We start from the raw sequence: 22,054 nt of genomic DNA on the forward strand, positions 1-22,054 counted from the left end.
ACAAGTGCCAGTACAAGCATAAATTAGTCAACACGGAGTTCTCATGACAGATTAATGAGTCATTTTAAGAAGTTTGCTGTAAAGTCTGTATTGTGTGTGATCACAGGCCATAGGCTTAAGTACACATACAAGCACACACGTGACCCTGGGGGTTAGTTTGAGTCCCACGGTTTCACACGAGTTCTGCTTCCCTTTACAAACTCTCCAGATTGTTTGAATATTTGCTAATGGATATTTGCAGTTTATATTCAGGAAAATCAGTTCTCCTCTGATCAGTTAAAATTCACAGAAGTCCTGCGAGTAAACTTCAAGTGTCCCATCCTGATTTTAATTGGGCAGATTGCAAAATACCCATCGTGCGCAAATGGTGCTGAGTTTTCTTGAGTATTTTCTGATTTACTTGTTTTTCTTGGGGTAATATAATGCACGTAGGCTTTGATCCTTTGTTCCAAGTACCAAGCAGACAAGGAATCGGAGAAGTAGGTGAGCTGGGACAGATGCCCTGTGAGCTGCTGGCCCCTCCTTAGTCTCTCCCTGTTTTCCATTTTTTCTCTCAAAATGCTCCATGTGGCCACAGTCCATCACGACACAGTGTCACCGTTGGCTTCTGCAAGCGACTTCGGTCCCCAGCCACATGCAGCACCCACGTGTTGCTACCGTGGCAGGAAGCGGGCTTCTCCAGTAGACAGGGGAGCACATGTGTCAGTCCAATGAGTCAGGGTTCATCAGCCTGGGTCTGGTGGCTTGGTCATCATGGGCTGGGGGCGGCCGCTGTCCACTCCTCTATGTTCCCGCATGTCGACTAGCAGGACCATGTCTCCCGAAGACCAGGAGTCCCACGGAGCCCTCCTCTCCTCCCAGGTGTTTGCCCAACCGCTGTGAGCATGGCGGCAGATGCTCCCAGACCTGGACAGCCTTCCACTGCAACTGCTCCGGCACGGGCTACACGGGCGCCACGTGCCACCAGCGTGAGTACTCTCCCCGCCCCCACCCCTCCTCTCACAATGGGGCCTGGGTTTTAGGAATGTGACCCACTGAAAGTCCAGGGTCTCATCCTCGGGGGAGTAGGTGGGGCCAGGACCCAGTCTCACAAAGACATGGGGAGGGGGGAAACAAAGATCAAGAAGGGCTCCAGGTACCCCACCTTCACATGCTGGCTCTGAGTTGCCCATGGGGGAGGGTAGAGAAGGTTCTGGAACCAGAGTCCAGTGCACAACGGGAGGAGGAGCCCCCACGGCCCTATCTCCTCTCATCCATCCCCCGTCATGCCTGAATCCTGACAGAGCAGATGCCTGGTGGCTGTGCTTCAATGGACTGATGTTTCTAGTTCGACTCTTACGAGTAACTGTCCGTCCTCAGGTGATAAGTGAGCCGCCAGACCCACCTGAGTGGGTGTCACCATTGTCCTCCCCAGCAGAGGGGACGCTGGCAGGTTCCCAGTCACCCGCTGGTGAAGTCGCTCTGAGACATGGCCAGAGGGGATCTGATTAGCTCAGTCACCCCCTGCACTTAATCAGGTGGGAGGGGAGAGGTGTGGGGACACATTCATGAAGAACAAAGGTTCAGGTGTTCCAATAACGTCTGCCAACGGGTGAAATCCAGGCAGACACTCGTGGTCTAGTTCCTGGTGACGGGACAGTGCACCAAATTCTGCTCTGGGCCAGGAAATCGTATTTGCCTATAGGGGCTCACCAGCAGTGCAGGTCTGATTGCTGCACACTTTTCTTCTCCCTCCTTCATTATCTATCACACACATGCCTTTCAGCAATCGTTCCGCATTTTCAGATTTGGTCACGTTTCGTCCCAGGGGGTGACTGTTTGCTATGGTGCAGAACGTGGGGTTTCCCTCACCTCCTCCTTGGAAATGTAGGACTCTCCCTCCACCCCGTTTCTGGTGACTGACTGGTGGTTCTCCCCAGCCCTCTACGAGCAGTCCTGCGAGGCCTACAAGCACAGGGGCGAGTCCTTGGGGAGATACTACGTCGACCCGGACGGCAGTGGACCCCTGCAGCCCTTCCCCGTGTTCTGCAACATGACAGGTGAGTCAGCAATTTCGACTCCTATTAAACACGAAAGCACAGCCCGGTAAATAGATCTGTACCTGGTTAGCAGCTTTATTAGGGTGCCCTTGTAAGAGTAGTTATTCAACAAAAGTATTTACTATAAATCTTTTTTAAAAGGCTCAGAAGTAAAAATTCATAATTATGTCATTATCATCAGGCATGTACTCTGTGGAACATTTAATAATACAATTTTGCCTATTAAATCCTGAAACAAAAGATTTTTCAAGACTTATCTGATTGAACTAATGGACGTGCAAGTCATTTCACTTGTTTTTTCTTCAAGATTTTTTTTTAAAGATTTTTTTAGAGAGACAGAGAGCACAAGTGTGGGGGAGGAGAGACTCTGAAGCAGGACCCGCCCCCCCACCCCACCAAGAACACAGCCCGCTGCAAGGTGCAGTCCCACGACCCTGAGATCATGAACTGACCCAGAATCAAGTGTGGGGTGCTGAACTGAGCCTCCTGACTCCACCTTTTCACTATTCTGCAATAAAAGTTGTGAGGGTTTCCACGGGACAGGTGACAGCCTCTGAGTCCATGTGGACAGGCAGTGTGTGCTTTTGAGTTCTTGGTTTCCTCTCAGACAAGGCCAGCCTAGCTCTCTAATGGCCGCGTCTGACTGCGGCTCTGACTGTGGCTACAGCCCCATGTCTTGTCCACACTGGAGTCCACGCCTCCACCCCTCGGCCCATACCACCCTGAGGCCCTCACCCCCCGGAAGGGACACCTTCCACACTGCCGTCTCTGCCTTCCGGTGGACGTTAACTCCCATCTCTAGACGGGACTGCCTCCTCTTTAAATGTTCTACCTTGTTAAGTTTCAGATCATCCAGATTCTGTGCACAAGGCTGGACACTGTCCCCCCAGGTTTCACATCCCCTCAGAACCTGCGAATGGGACTGGGTTTGGAAATGAGGTTTCCGCAGATGTGGACCAGTGAGCCGCAGTCCCAGCGCAAAAGCTGGTGTCTGGATGAGGGAAACATGGACTCAGGAGGGGAGGGGCCGTGTGAGCAGCCGAGGCCAGCCCACATTCCCGCGACACCGGGAGCTCTGCAGGAGGACATGGTCCCCCACCCCCTCCCTTGGGCTCTGGGCTCCGGGTGTCAGAGAATCGCCCCGGGTGCTGGAAGCCTCCAGGCTTCATGCTTGGTTTCGACAGCGGGTGAAGACAGCACACCCTGTTGCAAATTCCCTGAGAAGAGAACAATTTCTGGATAGATTTTTTTTTCATGATATTTGAATAGTTTAAAACCATTCCCATGAAATTTTTGATTTTCTGCCTTCTCAATTCTCAAGACAAAATCTGGCTGTTGCTGTCTTTAAGCAAATACTTGCTCAAATATGAGCCAGGCGGGTCTCCCTCCAGAGGGCGTGGAGCGGCTGGGATGCAGCACAGTGTGCGGGCGGAACAAAAGCCCTCCCACAGCTGCCCAGACCGTCAGGGCCAGTGCCGACACAGGTCCGTGCCTGACAGACCGCTCAGCCCGGCGAACACTGAGGGCAAGTCTGAGGCCGGTGTCTGGGGACCCCTAGTGCCTGGGGCAAACAGCTGAGTGCATGACCACACGGTCCCTGCTGCCCCTAGCGTTCTGTGCAGACCACGTGCCCTGTGCCGGGAGCCGCTCTGGGTGGTGACAACATGCTGCCTCAGGGGGAGGCCTGACCGGGCTTCAACCCCAGGAGAGTGGGGATGCATCCTTATGCATGTATGCAGGCATGTGTGAGTGTGTGTGTGTGTGCATGTCATGTATGCGTGCAGGCGTGTATGTGTGTGTGCTTGAGACTCAGAGCGGCCACTGAGACAGGGCCCAGACCTACCCCTGCCTCCTTGGCCCCGGGAGTCATGTGTCCCCTCTGTGCTGGGAACAGTGCAGCAGGAGACGGGGACCCGAAGTCCATGTTTGGACTGAGAGTCGTCATGGCTCTGAGGACGTCTAGGGTCGTCCTTGGGGTGGGTGGAGCCTTGAGAGCCCTGGGAGTGGTCTCCGGAGATGCTGCACGGGGACCCCCTCTCCTGGGCTCTGGGTCTCTGCCTTCCCAGGGGCAGCAATGTTACGTGTCCCTCATCCCTGAGAACAGGGTCAGGGGCCAAAGGCTCATGTTTCATTCAGGTGAAAGAAAACTGACGTGTTTGTGATGCTCACAACATCTGCCAAAATCATAATGGGAATCGGACTATTTGGGAGGGAGGACCAGGAAGACAGCAGAGGGAAGCTGCATCCCTGGGGCTTCTCATGGGCAGCAGCTGGAGGGCATCCGGGGTGGGAGCAGAAGCCCCTCGTTTCCCCAGCATGTGTGCCCAGCAGTGTCAGCAGAGGAACATGTCTCCAACACACCTTGTGAGTGAAGGAGGCCTGTGTGACCCACCCAGGACAGAACACAGGTGGGGGCCACGGACCGTGGACTCCTCATCTCCTGGGCACCGCTGGCTCGTCACCACGAAGGAGGCACGGGCTGCTGCCTCCCATCAGTGAGGACATTCAGTGCAGTCAGGATGTCTTCTCAGTACCTATGAGGACCACGTGACGCCCTCGGGTCTCCGAGGCTGATTTCCATGTTGAAAACGTCTATGTTTCTCAGTTTATTCCTGGGGATGCAGGCCCTGCCCAGCAGCTGTGCTGTGCTCCAGTCTGGTTTGGTTTGGATTCACCTGCTGTGTGAACTCTGCCATCTGTGCTCTGATGTGTCGTCAGGTCAGAGAAAGCATGCGAGTCAGAAACTGGAGCCTCTCATGGTAGAGTGAGTGTTGGGTTTCAGTCCAGATGAATCCAGCCCTGCATGGAACCAACCTGATGTGCCCCCCTGTTCCCCAGCTGTGTCCACAGGTCAGCCCACAATTCCACGTCACACGGGCTTCAGGATCCACTGTCACATGTGGACTCCAGTGTGAGCCATCCCCAGCGACCCCAGGTCCGTCCCCACGAGAACGGGGAGGCCCATGGCAGGTGACCCACACCCCCAGCCCACTCACTCCTGGGCTCCTGCGGCTTCAGAGCAGCAGAAGTCCTGAAGAAATGAGCCGCTCCAGCTCTGGGATGTGCCCCCACGGGCCACACAGCAGGCGGCTCACGTAGGACTCCCTGGTCAAGCTGTTCCATGCCCTGAAGTCCTCGTCTGATGCACACCGACAGCCATGGGCCGTGGATGTGGCTCGGGCAGGAATTCCAGACACACAGGATCGACAGGGGCCACACAAAGTAGCAAACCAACAGAACCAGGTCCATATGGCTGCTTTCCAGGCCCCTTAATTGGACATATGCCAACAAAAAAGGGACAATTTAACCAATTCCTTCTCACAGATGATGCTGAGTGACTGCACCACACAGAGAGAGTCCCAGCAATGGGGATTAGAAGAATCGATGTCCCCTTGTGCCAGCATTCAGTATGCAAGATTCCTATTCCAGCCACTGTGCCTGGTAGACAGAGGTGTCCCAGGTAGACAGATGTGCCCCAGGTAGGCAGAAGTACCCCCAGGAAGACAGAGGTATCCCAGGAAGACAGAGGCACCCCAGGTAGACAGATGTGTCCCAGGAAGACAGAGGTGCCCCAGGTAGACAGAAGTGGCCAGGGCTCATGGCACTGTCAAGGCCAGGGCATCTCATCCTACAGAGTAGGCTCAGGTGTGGGTCCAGGAAGGCCACTTCTGCGTTCCTCTCAGGTCTGAATGGAGCAGGCGTGTGACGCCCCAGTGACCTGCAGAGAGCCCGCCGGTCAGAGCACATGAGAGGAGCACGGGCTGCTGACGATGTTGGGCTCATTCTCCAGTGAAGAAAAGAGTATTGTTCTAGTAGAAAAGCCATTGTTTTGAATTACTTGCCTTGAATTACTTTAGATTATTATTAGAGAAATTTAATAATGCAGTTATACATCTTTTCTCTCCCACGAATGTTGTCTGGCTAAAAATCCAGAAATACCCACTTTCACGACAGGATCAGCTCAGACATAAATGACACACATCATCACAGGAAGACCACTCTCTCCCATGATTTAAGGGTCAGAGTCCCATTTGCGTTGCCTCTGCGTCGGCCCACTAGAAGGCCACCGGCAGTGCTGAGTGTCCCGCTCAATGACGCTCCTCTCCTTTCTCTCCTGCTCCACCCGTGAGACGTCCCGTGGACCGTCGTGCAGCACAACAGCTCAGCCCTCACCAGGGTCAAGGGCGCAGACCAGAACAACCCCCACTGGGCAGTGTTCCAGTACGAGGCCAGCCTGGAGCAGCTGCGGGCCATCATCGCCCGTGCCAGGCACTGCCAGCAGATGCTGGAGTTCCACTGCAAGAGGTCTCGGCTCCGGGACCCACAAGGTAGGTGCCCACAATGTGCACAGGTCAGTGGCCTCTGCCAGCCCCTACAAGCCCCTGCCAGCCCCACCTCCCTTGCTAAGAAGTAGGTGGAGGCGGCACGGAGGGCAGGTCTGGCTTGATCCAGGGGCAGATGCTTCCCTTTCTCCCTTGTACCCAGACTGCCTCTCAGTGCTGCTTTGGGCTGTGCCTTTCTTCCTTCTGATTACTTCACTGAGGCGCTGTTTCTTGTGTCTTCCTGGCCCTCACTGCTCTTCCCCTGTTCCGGCCTTGATTTTTCAAACCATCTACTGCTTCATTCTTTATGAAGGCACATGTCTTTCTGGACATGGCTTCCACCATGCATGCTCCTACTTGGGATGCTCTCAGGCCCTCTGCGCACCCCCTTCAGGGTCCCGGGACCAAACCCCACACTGGCTCCTCAGCTCCCAGCTTCCCAGTGTGGATGCAGGGTGTGGAGACCACACAGCATTTATGACACAAGCTCATATTTGAATTTTGCAAATCAATCCTCTTTTCACCCATGAGGAAAATGGCAGGAAAGTGTATGTAGCCTCAGATTAAAGCTAGTTCTCCTGAGAAGGAGCAGTTGCAGGTTGAAGGGAAGGATGGCCAAGGGCTCCCGCTGGAGGGTCGGGCTCTCCCAGGCAGACCCCCCTGCCTCCCCTAGTCTCTACAGTACTTACCAATTTGCAAATGCAACCAGAGGCCCTCGGTGTTCTGACATCCTTTGGAGAGTCACTGTTGGTGGGAAAGAGGAGGGATATAGAAAACACACTTAAAAGACGCAGCCCGGTGGTGTCATTTCTCCCTGGTTTGAAAGCACAATGGTGAAATAATTAAAATTTTAAAAGTGTTATCAAAATATCTATTACATATTTTAAATGCCATCAGCCTCCCAGCAGTGAGCTATCAGCTTAATTTGGAAGTAATTCATCTTAGATGCCTTCTTGCACATCTCTGTTCTGGCCGCACAGGGAGGTGGCAGTGGGAGTGGCTGTCGGTCCTGGGTGGAGAGATCCAAATCTTTCAGGAAGTGGGACGGACCACGGCACTGCTACACCCTGGATGCTCAGAGTCTCTTGGTGGCCATGCAGCCACTCACAGGCACGGAGGAACATCCACACAGCACCGCCTCCTGCCAGCCCTGTGGGTGTGCCTCCCAGGGTGCCCTCGCTCATCACTCCCTCCCGAGGATTGGGGATGCTGGGGCTCGTGGAGATGTGGTCTGTCTCTTCTGGTGGCCGTGGGCTCTGGTCCCGTGGGGGCGCTGCTGCTTAGGCTTTCAGAACAGAGATGCGTTCAGCCCAGGGAAGAGGGTTCACCCATGGAGGTGTGACTGGCTGTTCAGCACAGAGATGCCCCAGACAAGCCTCGGCAGGGACCGGACCCATGCAGTGCCCACAGGAGCCCGCAGCCCAGGACTCAGAGGGGAACCCACAGCCCGGACTCAGAGGGGAGTCCGCAGCCTGAGCCTTGGAGAGGAGAGAGAAGGAGCCCACTTCCGGACACCCACCCGTCTGTGCCGGGTTGTTCCCATCCAACAGGCATTCAGGTCCGCAGCAGGTGTCACTTCTAGTGTAGCTGCCAGTGTTTTAACCCTCAGGACAGCTCACCTTTTAATCTAGTTCTCAAAGAAATCATGTAATTTGGCTCATTAAAAATTATTAATGCCGTGATGGAGAGACTTGGGTGCTTCTGTTTATTTTCAATGCAATCAGTCTGATGTCATCGGACAAACCCAAGCTGAGTTAGAATTGTCCCAGCAACACCATCCCGTTACAGCGCTAAGAACAGGTTCCTTTCTGGAGCAGACTTGTTCTTGGCTGCCGGTTTCTTAGTAATGGTCTTGGAGGGAAGGGAGTCGTCTCAGGGAGGGAGGGCTCGGGGACCAAAGAGCAGTCACTTTCTCAAACCTGTCTTTCAGATGGAACGCCTCTGAGTTGGTGGGTTGGAAGCACCCACGGGACACGCACTTACTGGGCGGGCTCCATGCCTGAGGCCCAGACGTGTGCTTGTGGACTAGCAGGGAACTGTGTTGACTCCCAGCATCGCTGCAACTGCGACGCAGACCAGGACAAATGGTGAATTGCATGTGATTTCCGTCCACAAGACGGGCTTTCCTGTTGCTCAGAATGTGTATGTTCGGGGAGATGCTACACAAGCCAGGCCAAGGGTCAGGGGGAGGAAATCACACCTGAGAGGGTAAAAAACATCCAAGGTGATAAAATATGATACTGTTCATCTGAATGATTAAGATCAATGATTTGCTGGTTTGCTTTCTTTTCTTCACTTCCTGTTTCTTGTTCCTAATGTCTTCATCTGGGGCAGGGACAGACCCCAACCCCCAAAGGGCAGATCACCGATAACAAGTCCCAGGTGCCCACCACTAGCCACCAGCTCGCGATCGGCCTCAGGTCGTGGGCTGCCACACCCGCTCACCCCTGCCCGGATTACTGCTGAGGAAACCCACACATCACACCATCTCACCCCCCAATATTCTGTTATCCTGATAAATCCACGGGACTCACTAATATTTTTTGTTCAATATCACATCAGCCTCATTATCATTTCTAACGGTTTTGAATCCTGCCTCAGGAAGTTCACTTAAGAGGTATTTTCTTGACAGGACATAGTTTCTGAAATGTCCCTCCGAGACAAGTGACATGAAGCAGTCCCTAGTCAAACAGGTACAGGGAATGGTGCTCTGTGAGGGGTGCTGCCTGCAGAAGCGGGCTGGGCCTGAATATCCTGCTTGGAGAGGGAGTCCAAGATTATGCGATCACATCGCTGGTCAAATCAGGTTATGTTTAAAATCATATATATCACACAGAGACCACACTTTGGAAATACTAGCCTGCGGAGTGCCACAGATGTAAAAATGGTCCTCCACATATTAAATGGAAAAGCTGTCTCATGTTGATAGAACATCTGAAATTAGAAAATTGGTTACTTACACTTGAGGCTAAAGAACTTGCATGGCATATTGATTTTTTTTTATTTCTGTGTAAAGTGGAAAGGTTTTGAAATCTCTGGGATTCATGTTTCAAATGTATCCCCAATTTAAAAATATTCCCCTTAGCTCAAACGCTTTAGGTACCACATTCATACGCTACTCTGGGCACAGGTCCTGGACACAGAATCACGTCTAAAGGAACAAAGTTTGATCTATGGGATCCATTTGGCTGCAGAATATCTGTTACACTCAGGAATTGAGACAAAATCGGGATGCTGTGGGGTGGGGGAGTAAGGAGACGTTTCTGGCCGCATGGCTCAGAGCAGGACCCTCGGCCATTAACGTGATGTAGGAGCACTGGAGGCCTCTTGGGCAGGGGTGAATGGCTCTGACTGTCAGGGTCTGGGAAGGAGCAAGACTGGAAACTGGAGACCATCTATGGACAAGACATGGGGGTGAGACATGGAGGGGTCAGTGTATCTGTGGTCTCCCGTCAGTGACGAACAGGGTGTCCACCAGGGAGAAACCCCAGAAAGCTGCAAGACCAGGTGGCTTGTCCAGAGGGCATGAGCCCCCTTCTGCCTTCTGACCCCCGATGCCTGCCCTGTGGGCCCTGTGACTCATTCCCACTGTGAAAGATGTTTCTGGATATGCAGCATCACTGATCCTTCTGGATATTACCCCAAGACCCACTTGTAGAACCTCTGCTTCCTGTCTGCATGATGTGGAGTGACAGGGTTAGAGCCCCTGAGAGCAACAGTAACCCAGAACCACAGACCATGGGCGACCTGGGTATCTCACGCCAGTGAACCAGGGGGCAAAGGAGAGAGTTCCTTGTTCATGGCTACAGAGGATTGTGTCTGACATGCTGCACTGTGCTGCCTCTATGCAAGTGGGGTGGAGAGCACAGCCTGCACCCAGAGAATTCTCTCATCTTCTCTGGCACTGACTCGCCCAGGACATGGCAGTCACAGCAACCACAGCTTGGCAGGGGAGAGACCAAGATCAGAGCCTCAGGAAAGCCATATTCAAGATGCTTCAAGGTGGACAGCTCACCCAGCAGCAGTGCCCCAAGGCAGAGGGGTGCCCACGGTGGGTGGTACAAGGGGAGCTGGTACCTGCTATTTAAGACCTTAGAGCCAACAGTAGAGCGGAGGGCTTGGTCCACTGCGGACACTACCAGCCACCGCCCTGAAGAGTCAGCAACAAGACAGAAAGGAGCTGATGTGGTCACAGGGGATCAATGCAGTGCAAGGGGTGGGCTGTAGCAGACACCACTAGGGCCCCCAGATGCTCTGTGCCTGTCCCAGACACCTCCCTTCCCTCTGCCTGGGGGCAGTCATGGGCCGCAAGGACGTGCGTGGCCTGAGTAAGCCAGGCTGATGCTCCAGAGGGCTGACGCACCAGCATGCCCACCATTCGTCGGAGGGACAAGGCGTGAGTGGGCAGTCTTCAGACTATGGCTGCAATGTGTCTGTTAGTCTGAAATTTGCAAAATGAAAGATTAAAAATCTGTAAATGAACTCAGAGAGATGTGTGTGCACGCGCACTCATGTGTGCGTGAATTGGCAAGCTAGTTCTCTGATTTAAATGGAAAAAAAAAGCATCAAAAAGAGTCAAGACCATGTTGTAGAAGAACAAAGCTAGAGGGCCTTTCCTACTGGATCTAAAGAGAACATGATATTGGGGCAAAGGCAGATGGACAGTCACATGACAGGACAAGGGACAACCCAGGCACAGAAAGGATGGTCCTTTTAATAGAGCTGAGTCAATTAGATACCCATATGAATAAATTAAATCTTGACCTTTATTTTACACTACACAAAAACCAATTCCAGTCAGATTTCAGATCAAATATCAAAGATGAAAAAGTAGGTTTTAGAAGAAAACATAGCTGAGCATCTTCCAAAACCAAATCTCCAAAGGGTAACATTCTACATTTTCATTTTCACGTGTGCCCTAATCTCTCTCTCTCTAGCTCGCTCCCTCTCTTTCTCTCTCTCTCACACACACAATTTATTTATTTATTAATATCATTGTGGATTTTTGAATTTTTACTTAATTCACTGTGTTATAATTCTTTCCTGTCATTTAATTTTATGCTTAATTTTTTCTAGATTTGACCAGTGGGAGTCATTTCAAGCTATGCCCTTTTAGTATGTGTCTATTCTTTGAGCATTTTCTTAACTTTTGGCACTATACGAGATTCCAAACTCGTACTTTCTCTGCTGCAGCTTTGGAATCGCCATTTCTACAAGAAGATCTGGTTCCTTTTAGGAAAAAATAGTACTTGGGTATCAGTACTTGGAATTAGGTGTGCTCAGTACTACTGGAATGTCAGAATGCATGACCTCACCAATCCCATTGCAATGCCGTGGGATAAATTCTAACCATCCTCTTTCCATAATTGTAACTCCCTTTCCAACAACAAGGAGCCTGGTCCTCATTTCCTAAAAAGCATGTACTTCTATTTTCAGTCTCAGAATTTGCAAAAAGTTGTGTCAGAATCACTAACCCATAACGTGAGGTGGGGGGTGGAGGAGAAAGACAGAGAGGAAGCCTACTGATAGAGCTAACATTTCCTTAAAGGTTTGGGGTTTTCTCTTCCTTCCTTCCTTCCTTTGTTCCTTCCTTCCTTTGTTCCTTCCTTCCTTCCTCCATCACTCCCTCCCTCCCTCCTTTTCTTTCTTGACTTCAGGTAGATCATTTAGTACACATAGTGTAAAAATAGTCACAGACTAGTTCTTTGTCCCTCCTTCAGTGTAGTTATGCTATAAATGGTTATTTATGATTTGTTTCATTCATTTATGTTTGTATTTCATTTTAAGTTATTCCCATCCTTGTTAACTCTATTGCATTATTTGTTTTATTCCAAGTGTTCTAGTTCAGTATGTGAAAATATGACGGTTCTAAAAGTAAACTGAACAAAGTTTTCATCTTTGTGTATATCCCCATCCCCTTCCCCACCTCCACCCCCCCATCCTCACCTCCTTCTCCATCCCCATCCCCTTCTCCATCTCACCTCCTTCTCCATCCCCATCCCCATCTCCGTCTCTATCTCCATCCCCATCCTCATCTCCATCCCCACCCCCATCCCCACCTTCTTGCCCATTCCCAAACTCATCTCTCAATCTTTACCTCCTCTATCTCTTTATCAGGCTCCACTTCCACCATCTGCATCATCATTTTTCATATCCATCCCCATCTCCTTTCTTTCTCTCTCTCTATACCTGGATCCACATCTCTTCCCCTCCACACCTCCCCCTCCATTACCCTTCACTCCAGGTTGCCAATCTCATTATTTCCTGGTTTATCTTTCTTATGTTTATGTTTGCATAAATAAGTAAATACCTGGGTAGTTTATTATTTTCCCCTTCTTTTTTACACTAAAGATAACATTCTCAGTATTTTTATACACTTTGTTCCTTTTCATAGTGATCTCCATTGTGTGGACATACCGTAATTTATTCTCTTACCCAAGAGAAAGAAACACACAAATCACTTTTACGTCTCTCAGAAAATTTTTCTTCTACTCATTCGGTACATTTTCTGTTAAATTTAGTCCTTGATCATTTTATCTTCTTCCTTGGTACCAGAAACATAGTTATCATTATGTCCTCTAGCTCACTGTTGCTTATGTGTGAAGGCATGTTTTTACTGAATATGTTGGATAGCAGTGGAGTCCGTGGCCTCATGATCTGAGTGGGAATGTCTGTCCCCAAGCCTGCCCATTAGGTGACCTGCTGGTTTCAGGACCAAGGTACTTAGGTGACACAGTCACTGAGAGCAGAGATGTAGACATATATAGAGATGAAATAGATGCCTTGTCTGTATTTATGGAACTACTTTAAGGAGTACCTATCAACTCTCATCTTCCTGAATGTCTTTTAGAAATGTGTGTTGACATTTGTCTAATTTCTTTTTCAGCATTTATGGAAATAAGCAAATTATTTTTCTCCTTAGATATCTTAATTTAGCAGATAATGTTAATGAACTTCCTAATATTTAAATTGGAACAAATTCCACTTGGTCAAGTTATATCATTTTTTGGTGTGGTATTATTTACTAATATTGTATTTACTAATATAATATGATTATTGATGAAAGCTAGAAGGCTTTCATCAACCTTCGTCTTTATCAGATTTAGGAATCAAATTTTCAGATGAAAGGGCCTTTTAAAAATGTTAATATTTTCAGTTTTATTCTGCATCTGATCAGAGTGTGTTTATAATATTTCTACTGTAAGTAACTTCCTATCATTTCCTCTGTGGTCTACTCAGTGACTGGGTTTGTGATTGTCCCTTGTGAGCTTGAGAAGAAGCTGTATTTCTTTTATTTGGGTGTAGCTTTTGGTATATTGCCCATAAAATTTACCCCCACTGATTATGTTATTCAGGTGTTGTACATCCCCACTCATTTCCGTTTCCTTTTCGTGTTACATTGTTGTATGATTAGTGAGTTTCTATGCCTGACTTCTTGCGTTTTCTGTAGATGCTTCTTCACGAGGTGATTGTTTGCATATCTCGGAGTTGAATCATTTAGAAGGGCTCTGTCTGCCTCGCACCCTCGGGCTTCAGTGCTGTGATGTCCCCTTTGTCATTCCCAGCACTGAGTCTAATCCATGCTGTGACTTACTTGTCATCCTTCTCTGTATTTCTGAGTCACTTTGTGTGCATGTGTGTCTCTGGTTTACAGTATGCCATTGTATCTAGTTTGGGGGCCAAATCTGAAGTCTTCTGTGTTTTAAAAGTTCAATTAAACCCACTCATATTCATTGATAAAACTCACATATTCGGGTTCAAATCTATCATATTATCTTGTAATTATTAATGCAGATTGTTATATTTGCTGTGTTGCTTTTTTACAAGTTGCATATTTCTCTGATCTTCTACAAAATTATTTCTAAAGTAGCTAGGGATGTTTGCTTTTTTGTTCTTGTAATTATGCGCACAATCAGTTCTATGGTTTTCTTAGTTAATCCATTACTCTCTGGTTTGTAGGGTGTTGTTGTTGTTGTTTTTAATCCCCTTTGGTTTTTAACTATTGCCCATAGGATCACCAGGAAACCTACTCAGCCTTCCCTCTCTTTCCTGCATCCTCCCTCTGTGGCATTTCCATCCTGCCAGAAATCACACTAACGGTGCAGCACGGATCACGCAAAATGCCATCAGTGGCCACTTCTGTCCCAGATCTCCAGTTACTTCCAGCTTTGCAGACAGCAGGCTATCCACAGGTCTGTCATTCATCTTCTGCCTGTCTTGGGAGGATGTGCCGGGGTCCCACATTCCCACAGCTGTGGCTGTGTCTGGTGCAGACGACACTTGACTGCCCTGGCTAGGGCTGGGCTGGTGCCTTGGGTGACCTCAGGGGACCCAGCATCCCCGGAATGCCCAGTGTTCCAGCTCCCTAACTCTTCTCACGAATGTGTCCCTCATGTTCAGAGTCCAGGCCTGCAGAGCCTTTCATTAGTTCATTTCCTAGAGACTTTATATCTTTGCTGCTCATGTGAATAGTATCATCTTATATTCCATGTTCATTTCCAAGTTACAGTGTGCAGAAATGCAGTCAGTTTCCACATCATTGGCCTTGCGACCCGACCCGTGGCCCAGCTAGACTGCTATCTTGTACTTTAATGCGTAGTCTGTGGAATCTTTTGGATTTTCTGTGCACATAGTCCTTTCATCCACAATTATTACAATTTTGTTTTTTGTGTCCACTGGTAATATTTCAGTTACCAAACCTAGATGGGTACACCGTGTTTTTTCTATGATTGTTTCAACACATACAGTAAAACATTTAACTAACAAGAAAGTTACTAGTGATAACATATTTTTAGATAAGTAAAAATTCTTATAGGAAGGTCAAAATCACCATTTATTTGGAAGAGTCTCCAAATTTGGTTGTAAACGTTGTTCTGAATGATCTTGTGGTCAGTTGAACCCATTACTAAATGTTGCACTTGGCCAGCTCCTCGCCCTCTAGCTTCCCAACCACGGAAACTAGAACCAAGAGGTCCTCACAGCACAACTGTAGGCTTCCTTAGAAAGTCGTAAGTATTATTTCCGTAGTATTAGAGTTGCTAAAAATAAAGTGTAAAGTCCTTGTTTTGGACTCTCCAGGCAGGTGAGAACACACAACAAATGCACTATTTCTAAGTCTGCTTGCAGCAGGCCCTTGGAGAAAAAGAGAGAACACAGAAGAATCGTGTGCAACTATTAACCAGGCAAATCAATAATCACCTGGTAAAATGGGAACTTGGAAGCCCTACGTAGTTACGCAACAGTGTGAAGATGATTCTTTCATCAGATCAGCAACAACATGGTTTTCTGACCAACACGGAGCAGAGACATTATCGTTACCTTCCCCAGCACACTTGTGATGCACTAAGATCAGTCTTCCGTGTTCCTAGTCCTCTAAAAACATCACTGTTATACCCTTGATGAAAAGGACTGGTTTCTGCGAAGTAGTTCCTTAAAACGTCATGGATCCATGGAGAGTAGCCACAGCTGCGTCCCCAGTACCCTTCTCCGCAGGACACGCTTGTGCGTCTGCAAGACTGACAGCAGAAGATGTGCTTGACTTGGCAGACTCACCACGTGGCTGTAAGCCATGCCAGCCTCCCATCTGCCCCGTTTAAAACAAGGAAAGGATTGACTGACGGGGTGACTCAGCTCTTCCTTCCCAGTCTGCAGGGACAGGATGGGCTGATGTGCCAAGGACGATCCACACGGCTGGTCCTGCTCCTGCAGATTCGGGGCACTAACTGCTCATCAGAGCCTCCACTGTCTATAAATCAGAAACCCACACAGAACTGATGCCCCAGAGTGCCTGGGTGGCTCAGTGGGTTAAGCAGCTCAGGTCGTGGTCTCAGGATCCTGGGATTGAGCCTCACATCGGGCTCTCTGCTCGGTGGGTAGGGAGCTTGCTTACACCTCTCTCTCTGCCTCCCTCTCTGCCTACTTGTGATCTCTCTCTCTCTGTCAAATAAATAAATAAAATTAAAAAAAAAAAAAGAGCTGACGTACCTTCTGATAACAGGAGGGTATTACAGAAACTGAGCACAGCCCTCTGATGCTGGAGAAACGGGACTGGCCAGGAGGGGCTGGTGCCAGCCCATGGCCTGCCTCCCACCGTCCCCAGAGACGTTGCTGTGTCTCCACCACATGCTCACTCTGCAGAGCACAGTGACAGCCAGGCATCCTCGCCATGTCTCCTGGATGGAGGGCAGGAACTACACCTGCCCCTGTGCCCCGTCAGGGCGTGAGCAGAGGGCACGTTTCCCAAGCACCTTCCCACACGCGGTCTCGTGGACCACAGTTAAGACAACATTGCACCCAATTTTATCCCCAAATTGGTTTCAAATAAGTTTTAAAAATTATAAAATCAGTAAGGAGGGACAAAATAAAAACAAGGTCATTTTTAAAAAGCAACAATAATGAAAATAAAGTTCTGAGCAAAAAACCATTTGTATTTACATGTTGTATAGAATATTTTGTATTGCTAATAGGTAATACACCCAACAACGTAGTGACTTCCCCGTGGGACACCTAATACCACGGAAGACATAAAAACTTCATGCAAGTCCTGTGCTGGCACACTATATTTAGAAGAACAGTTAGCTGTTTCATCAGGTTGGAATGTGACCTCAGCTGTGCCCAGATGACCCCACTTTTGAACCTGTCACCGGCCCCCTCTGAGGCCAGTGGTGTGGGCACTGTCCATACTTGCAAACCCAGTAAGGATCGTGCGTCAAGCATTTGGTGGCTGAGCCCATGCACTGGCCCCATGAGGCATCAGTGGGTGTTTTCTCCCCCAGGACCAACGATACAGGTGTGCTGTCCTACAAGGAGCACCTGCCCGTGACACGCATTGTGGTGGCCGATGCAGCCCGCCCAAGCTCTGCTGCAGCCTACAGACTGGGGCCTCTGCTGTGCCAGGGGGACCGTAAGTAAGGTCCATGGGGCCTCTTTCCTGGGGGCGGCTGGTCAGCAGGACGGCAAGGAGGCTGCAGCGTGCTGAGCTGTTGCTTCCCGTCGGGGTGCCGATGAAGAAGTTGTGTCCCTTTGCAGATGGGCAAAGCATCAGTGCTGTGTCACTCTTATTCAGTGATACAAACCATCACTAGGGAGCGTGGTGGCAGGCCTGTGGCCAGGAAGCTTCAGAGCCCATCCACTCAGAGCCACCAAGGGCCCCCAGAGAAGGCTCCAGAGAACTTGCGGCTCAGGATTATCGTGAGACTCCTGTGAATTTCCTCTGTTCATTCCATTTCTCGGTTAGGGTTTTAGTCTGGGTGCAGGCAAGGAAGTCAGTGGTCATGTTTGAGCCCTGCAGCCGTGGGGACTGCTGCTGGATGCTAGGTGGAAGTCAGGTCGGGGCACAGGCTTTCAGAAAAGAATTTGAGAGCTGTTGTGTGTGTTGCTCATTGTTCTTCGTTTCATTAGGTTTGGGGAGAAATTCGTTCTGTGCTCCACTCCATCCCACCATCTGTACTCAAAGTCTGTGTGCATTTTACCTACAGGAAAAGAGGTGGTCTTTGTTTTCTGACGACCTGAACTGCAAAGCCATTTTAAAATCTTTGACATCTGCATTCTGCAACCCATTTCATTCAATTAATTTTTCAGATAATTTATTCCATTAAAATTTTAAATGTGATCTGAACATCTGCCTTGGTGCTACCGCCAAAGACATGCAGTTAGGAAGCCTTGTTCTCAGCATCCTGTGGTCTGACAAGGCATTACTGAGCCCCTGAAATTGGCTCCTTGTTTTGTCAGCAGTGGCTGGAGCAGCCGTCTGGGGCTCGAAGCTGCACAGGGCACATTAATATTCAAGGCATGCACAGCAATAAGCAACCCATGGCAGAGGATAGGCTCACAGGACAAGGACTAATTTTGTTAATTTCTCCTCCGTTTGGCGCTGCTCCATCAAAACCATTCCAGGTGCAGGTGCACTGATCCCATTTTCAGAGATCCTGGACAACAGCCTCTACCGGCCTCCAGAGCGCAGGTCCCAACCAGGGTCCAGGCACGTTGACAATTTTTAAATGCTTATGGCTACTGATTGCCTTGCTTTCCTTTAGATTCGCTTCTCTGATTTCCCTGGCCGCCACTCCCCACCCTCCCCCTCCTCCATCATCCTTCCCCACTCCCATTTGTTCCACAAATTACATGAGCAGAGTTATGAGAAGACACATTATGAAACCAAAATGAAAAGAGTATCCAACCTGCTCACAGGCTAAAGAAGAGAGGAAATATTTTCCAGACATTCAGTCAAATAATGATGGAGTGTGGCCAGTGGTGCAACCAGATGCAAGACGGAAGGCCATCACTGTCCTCCCGGGGCAACAGAGAGAGGACGAGTCCATGCACACACGCAGGATGACGCATGCACACAATGGAGAGAAGGCAGGACACAGAGTGGGGGCTCAGGCGGCCTCACTGGAAAGGACCCACTGATGAAGACCCGCAGGACCAGGGGACATGCACCAGTGCAGGGAAAGCATCCTGAGCAGAGCGGGTGGACGGCTGCTGGCCTGGGGTCCCGGCTGGGTCAGAGAGCCACACTGGGAATTTGCTTAAAGGTAGATGCAGATCGATGTGAGCTGTGAGCAAATTCAAGGTAATGCCAAGGGTTAGGTCCAGACAGCAAAGGTTGGAGCTGCCATGGATGACATGGGCTATTGTGGACTGGGGGCATGAACAGGCCGGTCCAGACGTCTGCGGGGTGAACACAGACAGGCAAGACGGAGGGCTTTGGCCCTGCTCACATGCTGTCCCTGGAGAGGCTGCCTGCTATCCGTGGAATTCGTGTGAGGACAGGTCTCCTGGATGGTGCATGTCCAGAGAGAAAGGCAGAGGTCAAGGACAGAGTCCTGCAGAGGTCAGGGGATGAAGGGCAGCCTGGCAATTCGGGGCAGACACTGCCCGAGGGAGGAAACCCAGAGACTGGGAAATGTGCAGGGAAGAGGCCAACAGTACAGGAAGGTGGGAGTGGCTGTCAGACCTCCTGCGCCCCAACCCCACGCAGCCACAGCAGCTTCCGTCCCACGTGTGCAAGAATTCATGGTGGACAGCAGGGTGCACGCAGAAAACTATGGGAGCATCACAGCAATTTACTTATATTTTCTCTTGCCCCTAAACTAGGGTGGGAGGGCTGGCGAACCTCTGGGTCCAAGGTTACTTCTTTCTACCTGCTTTGGACCTGCTGGGTCCAGCTGCCCTTAGAGTAAACGTGTCTTTGTGTTGTAGATAGTAAAGAGTTGTATCTTAGGAACACCAGTAAGCTTCATAGCAGCTGCCAACATTGGGGAGTTCCCCACAGACCCAGAAGGGAACGCAGACACTGAAGCCTGAGGTGGCTTCTTAGTCTGCTTGCCGTGTGAATAGCTGTAGGAGAAATTCTCACTTCCTGTGAGCTCCGAGAATATAGTCTGCAGGTGCCTCCCCCACACTGGGCAGTGGGTCTCCTGCACAGACCCGTGTGATGAGCTGCATTCCCTTCCAGCTGGCCTTGAACCTGAACTGTCCTTATAGCCAGCCCCATACTTCACTGTTTTCATGTGCATTTTCCTTTATATTTGATCCCAATTGTTACTTTCAAAAACATTACAGATTTCAAGAGGAGCCACTGAAGTGCTGGATGGACACATGAGTGTTTATGTCCCAAAGCTGAAGCAGTAACCCTTAGTGTTTTCTCCTTAAGAAGCTGTGTTTAACAGTCTCTTAAATGATCAGAAAGATGGATTTGGCTAGAAAAATCTCAGTCAGTTTAGCAATTTCATAATTTATACTTCCAGTTTTAGGAAGCAGATTTTTTTTATTTTCATATACTTTTGATTTTTAAAGTAAACATCTTTGTTTTATAAAACAGTGTGCCTTTAACATGGTCTCTATTCCTTTTTAAATAATAATTAGTTATTGGGATAATTTATTAATAGGTCAAATAAAAGCTTAGAAAAGAAAATATTTATGAAATCAGCCTTAATCCAGTCGGGCTAACAGAGTTGATTTCCCTGACTGGGCGGTGTCTGTCTATACAGCCGTATTTCTCACACATACATGCACAGGACACACACACACTCTCTACAGATACACAGCCCACATGTTACATTGTATATATAGTAATGTTACATATATAATATATATAGTACATTGTGTATATATATCTACATTAAAAACATATGTAATGCTACATCTCTTTCTTATGTAACCATTCTATATCACACCGGTGCACCCGCACACACCCACCTATATACTCATGAGATAAAGGTTGCCTTCAAGCAGGCCTGTTATCAGATCCCTACCTTTAGGGTCCATATGATAATGTGATTCTTTCCTGGGTGGGTCACAGCCCTTCCTGTCAGACCCCCCAGAGCAGGGCCTGTGTAGGTCTGCTCCTACAGTACTCATGGCTCCCACCCATGAGTTCCTGGACCCTGACTCCACCCCAAGGCACAGAGGACCCAGGCCCCTGAGGGTGCAGGCGATAGGCACTGGGTCACCTCGTCCAGTTCCACCAACAAGGGCTCGGTGACCAAATAGTGTCCATATTAGTTCAAAGGCTTAGCCACATAGAAGATGAGAGGTGCTCTCCATGGGGCTCGCTCGTTGTGGAAACGTGTAGCCCACAGGAGACAGATTCTAACCTACTAGATTAAACCAGTCCCCAGAGCTTCCCTCTAATCTACTTACAAACCTGAAAAGAAATGAAAGATATGCTTTTTTAGTTGTTTCAGGTATAGAATTCAGTGATTCATCACTTACGTACAACACCAAGTGCTCCTCACGACAAATGTCCCCCTTAATCCCCATTGCCCATCCCCTGCCCACCTCCAGCCAGCAGCCCTCAGTCTGTCCTCTCTTGTTAAGAGTCTGTTTTATGGTTTGCCTCTTTTTTATTCCCCTATGTTCATCTGTTTTTTTCCTTAAATTCCACATACGTGTGAAATCATGTGATATTTGTCTTTCCCTGATTGACTTACTTCACTCCCCATAATACCCTCCAGTTCCATCCATGTCATTGCAAACAGCAAGATTCCATTCTTTCTGATGGCTGCATAAATACTGTATGTTTACACCACGTCTTCTTTATCCATACATCTGTGGATGGATATGTGGGCTCTTTCCATAATTTGACTATTGTTGATACTGCTGCTACAAACATGGGGGTGCAGGTACCCCCTTGAATACTTATTCAAAAGATAAACCTTTAAAACTGTTTTCTTTAATTTGGGATTTTAAGCCCAAACATTCTTGATGACCAGTCAGCTCATGTTTGGGAAGAGTCCTTCTTTTCTCTTTGGTGCTGTCGTAAGTCAGCACGCTGCTGGAAGAGCAGTGTGGTCCCACCGACTGTGGTCGCAGGACCCGTGTGACCGGCAATCACCTGCCATATCCTTCATGAAGCAGACTAGGACCTGCCCCTGGGAAGAACTGTGCAGAGGAAACCTCACCTCACCTAATTATCCTCTAGAAAAATAAAACATTCCCAAAATGTATCTCCACAGAAAGCCAGCAAAGGGGCTGTTGGCTCCACGCGAGTCCCAGGAAGACCTGAGAACCGACATCTTGATTTGCCCCCCACCCCCAGCCAGAAAGCCGCAAAGCAGACCAGCTTGGCAGGAGGTGATGCTGGCAGGGGACACGCAGTGCAGAGGCTAGCCAGGACTGCATCTGTCCTCTGGACATGGAGTGGAGAGGTATTTGAGGTGGCTGTTTTCTGACCGTGCATGAGCTTAT

At 49.2% G+C, this 22,054-nt stretch overlaps 1 protein-coding gene across 1 annotated transcript in view; it reads left to right on the forward strand.

Moving 5' to 3' along the window:
• LOC308340279 (contactin-associated protein-like 4) overlaps window positions 1-22,054 on the forward strand; it is a gene marked incomplete at both ends in the record, with an annotated part of 134,764 nt that overhangs the window by 90,252 nt on the left and 22,458 nt on the right. Inside the window, 5 exons of the mRNA XM_080799412.1 lie at window positions 862-968; window positions 1,920-2,039; window positions 6,170-6,367; window positions 8,292-8,448; window positions 17,137-17,264. Of these exons, the coding sequence (XP_080655538.1) occupies window positions 862-968; window positions 1,920-2,039; window positions 6,170-6,367; window positions 8,292-8,448; window positions 17,137-17,264 (710 nt within the window). The remainder of the gene's footprint in view (window positions 1-861; window positions 969-1,919; window positions 2,040-6,169; window positions 6,368-8,291; window positions 8,449-17,136; window positions 17,265-22,054) is intronic.

This window comes from Martes martes (genome assembly GCF_963455335.1).
Source record: "Martes martes genome assembly, chromosome: 3".
Lineage (NCBI taxonomy): Eukaryota > Metazoa > Chordata > Mammalia > Carnivora > Mustelidae > Martes > Martes martes.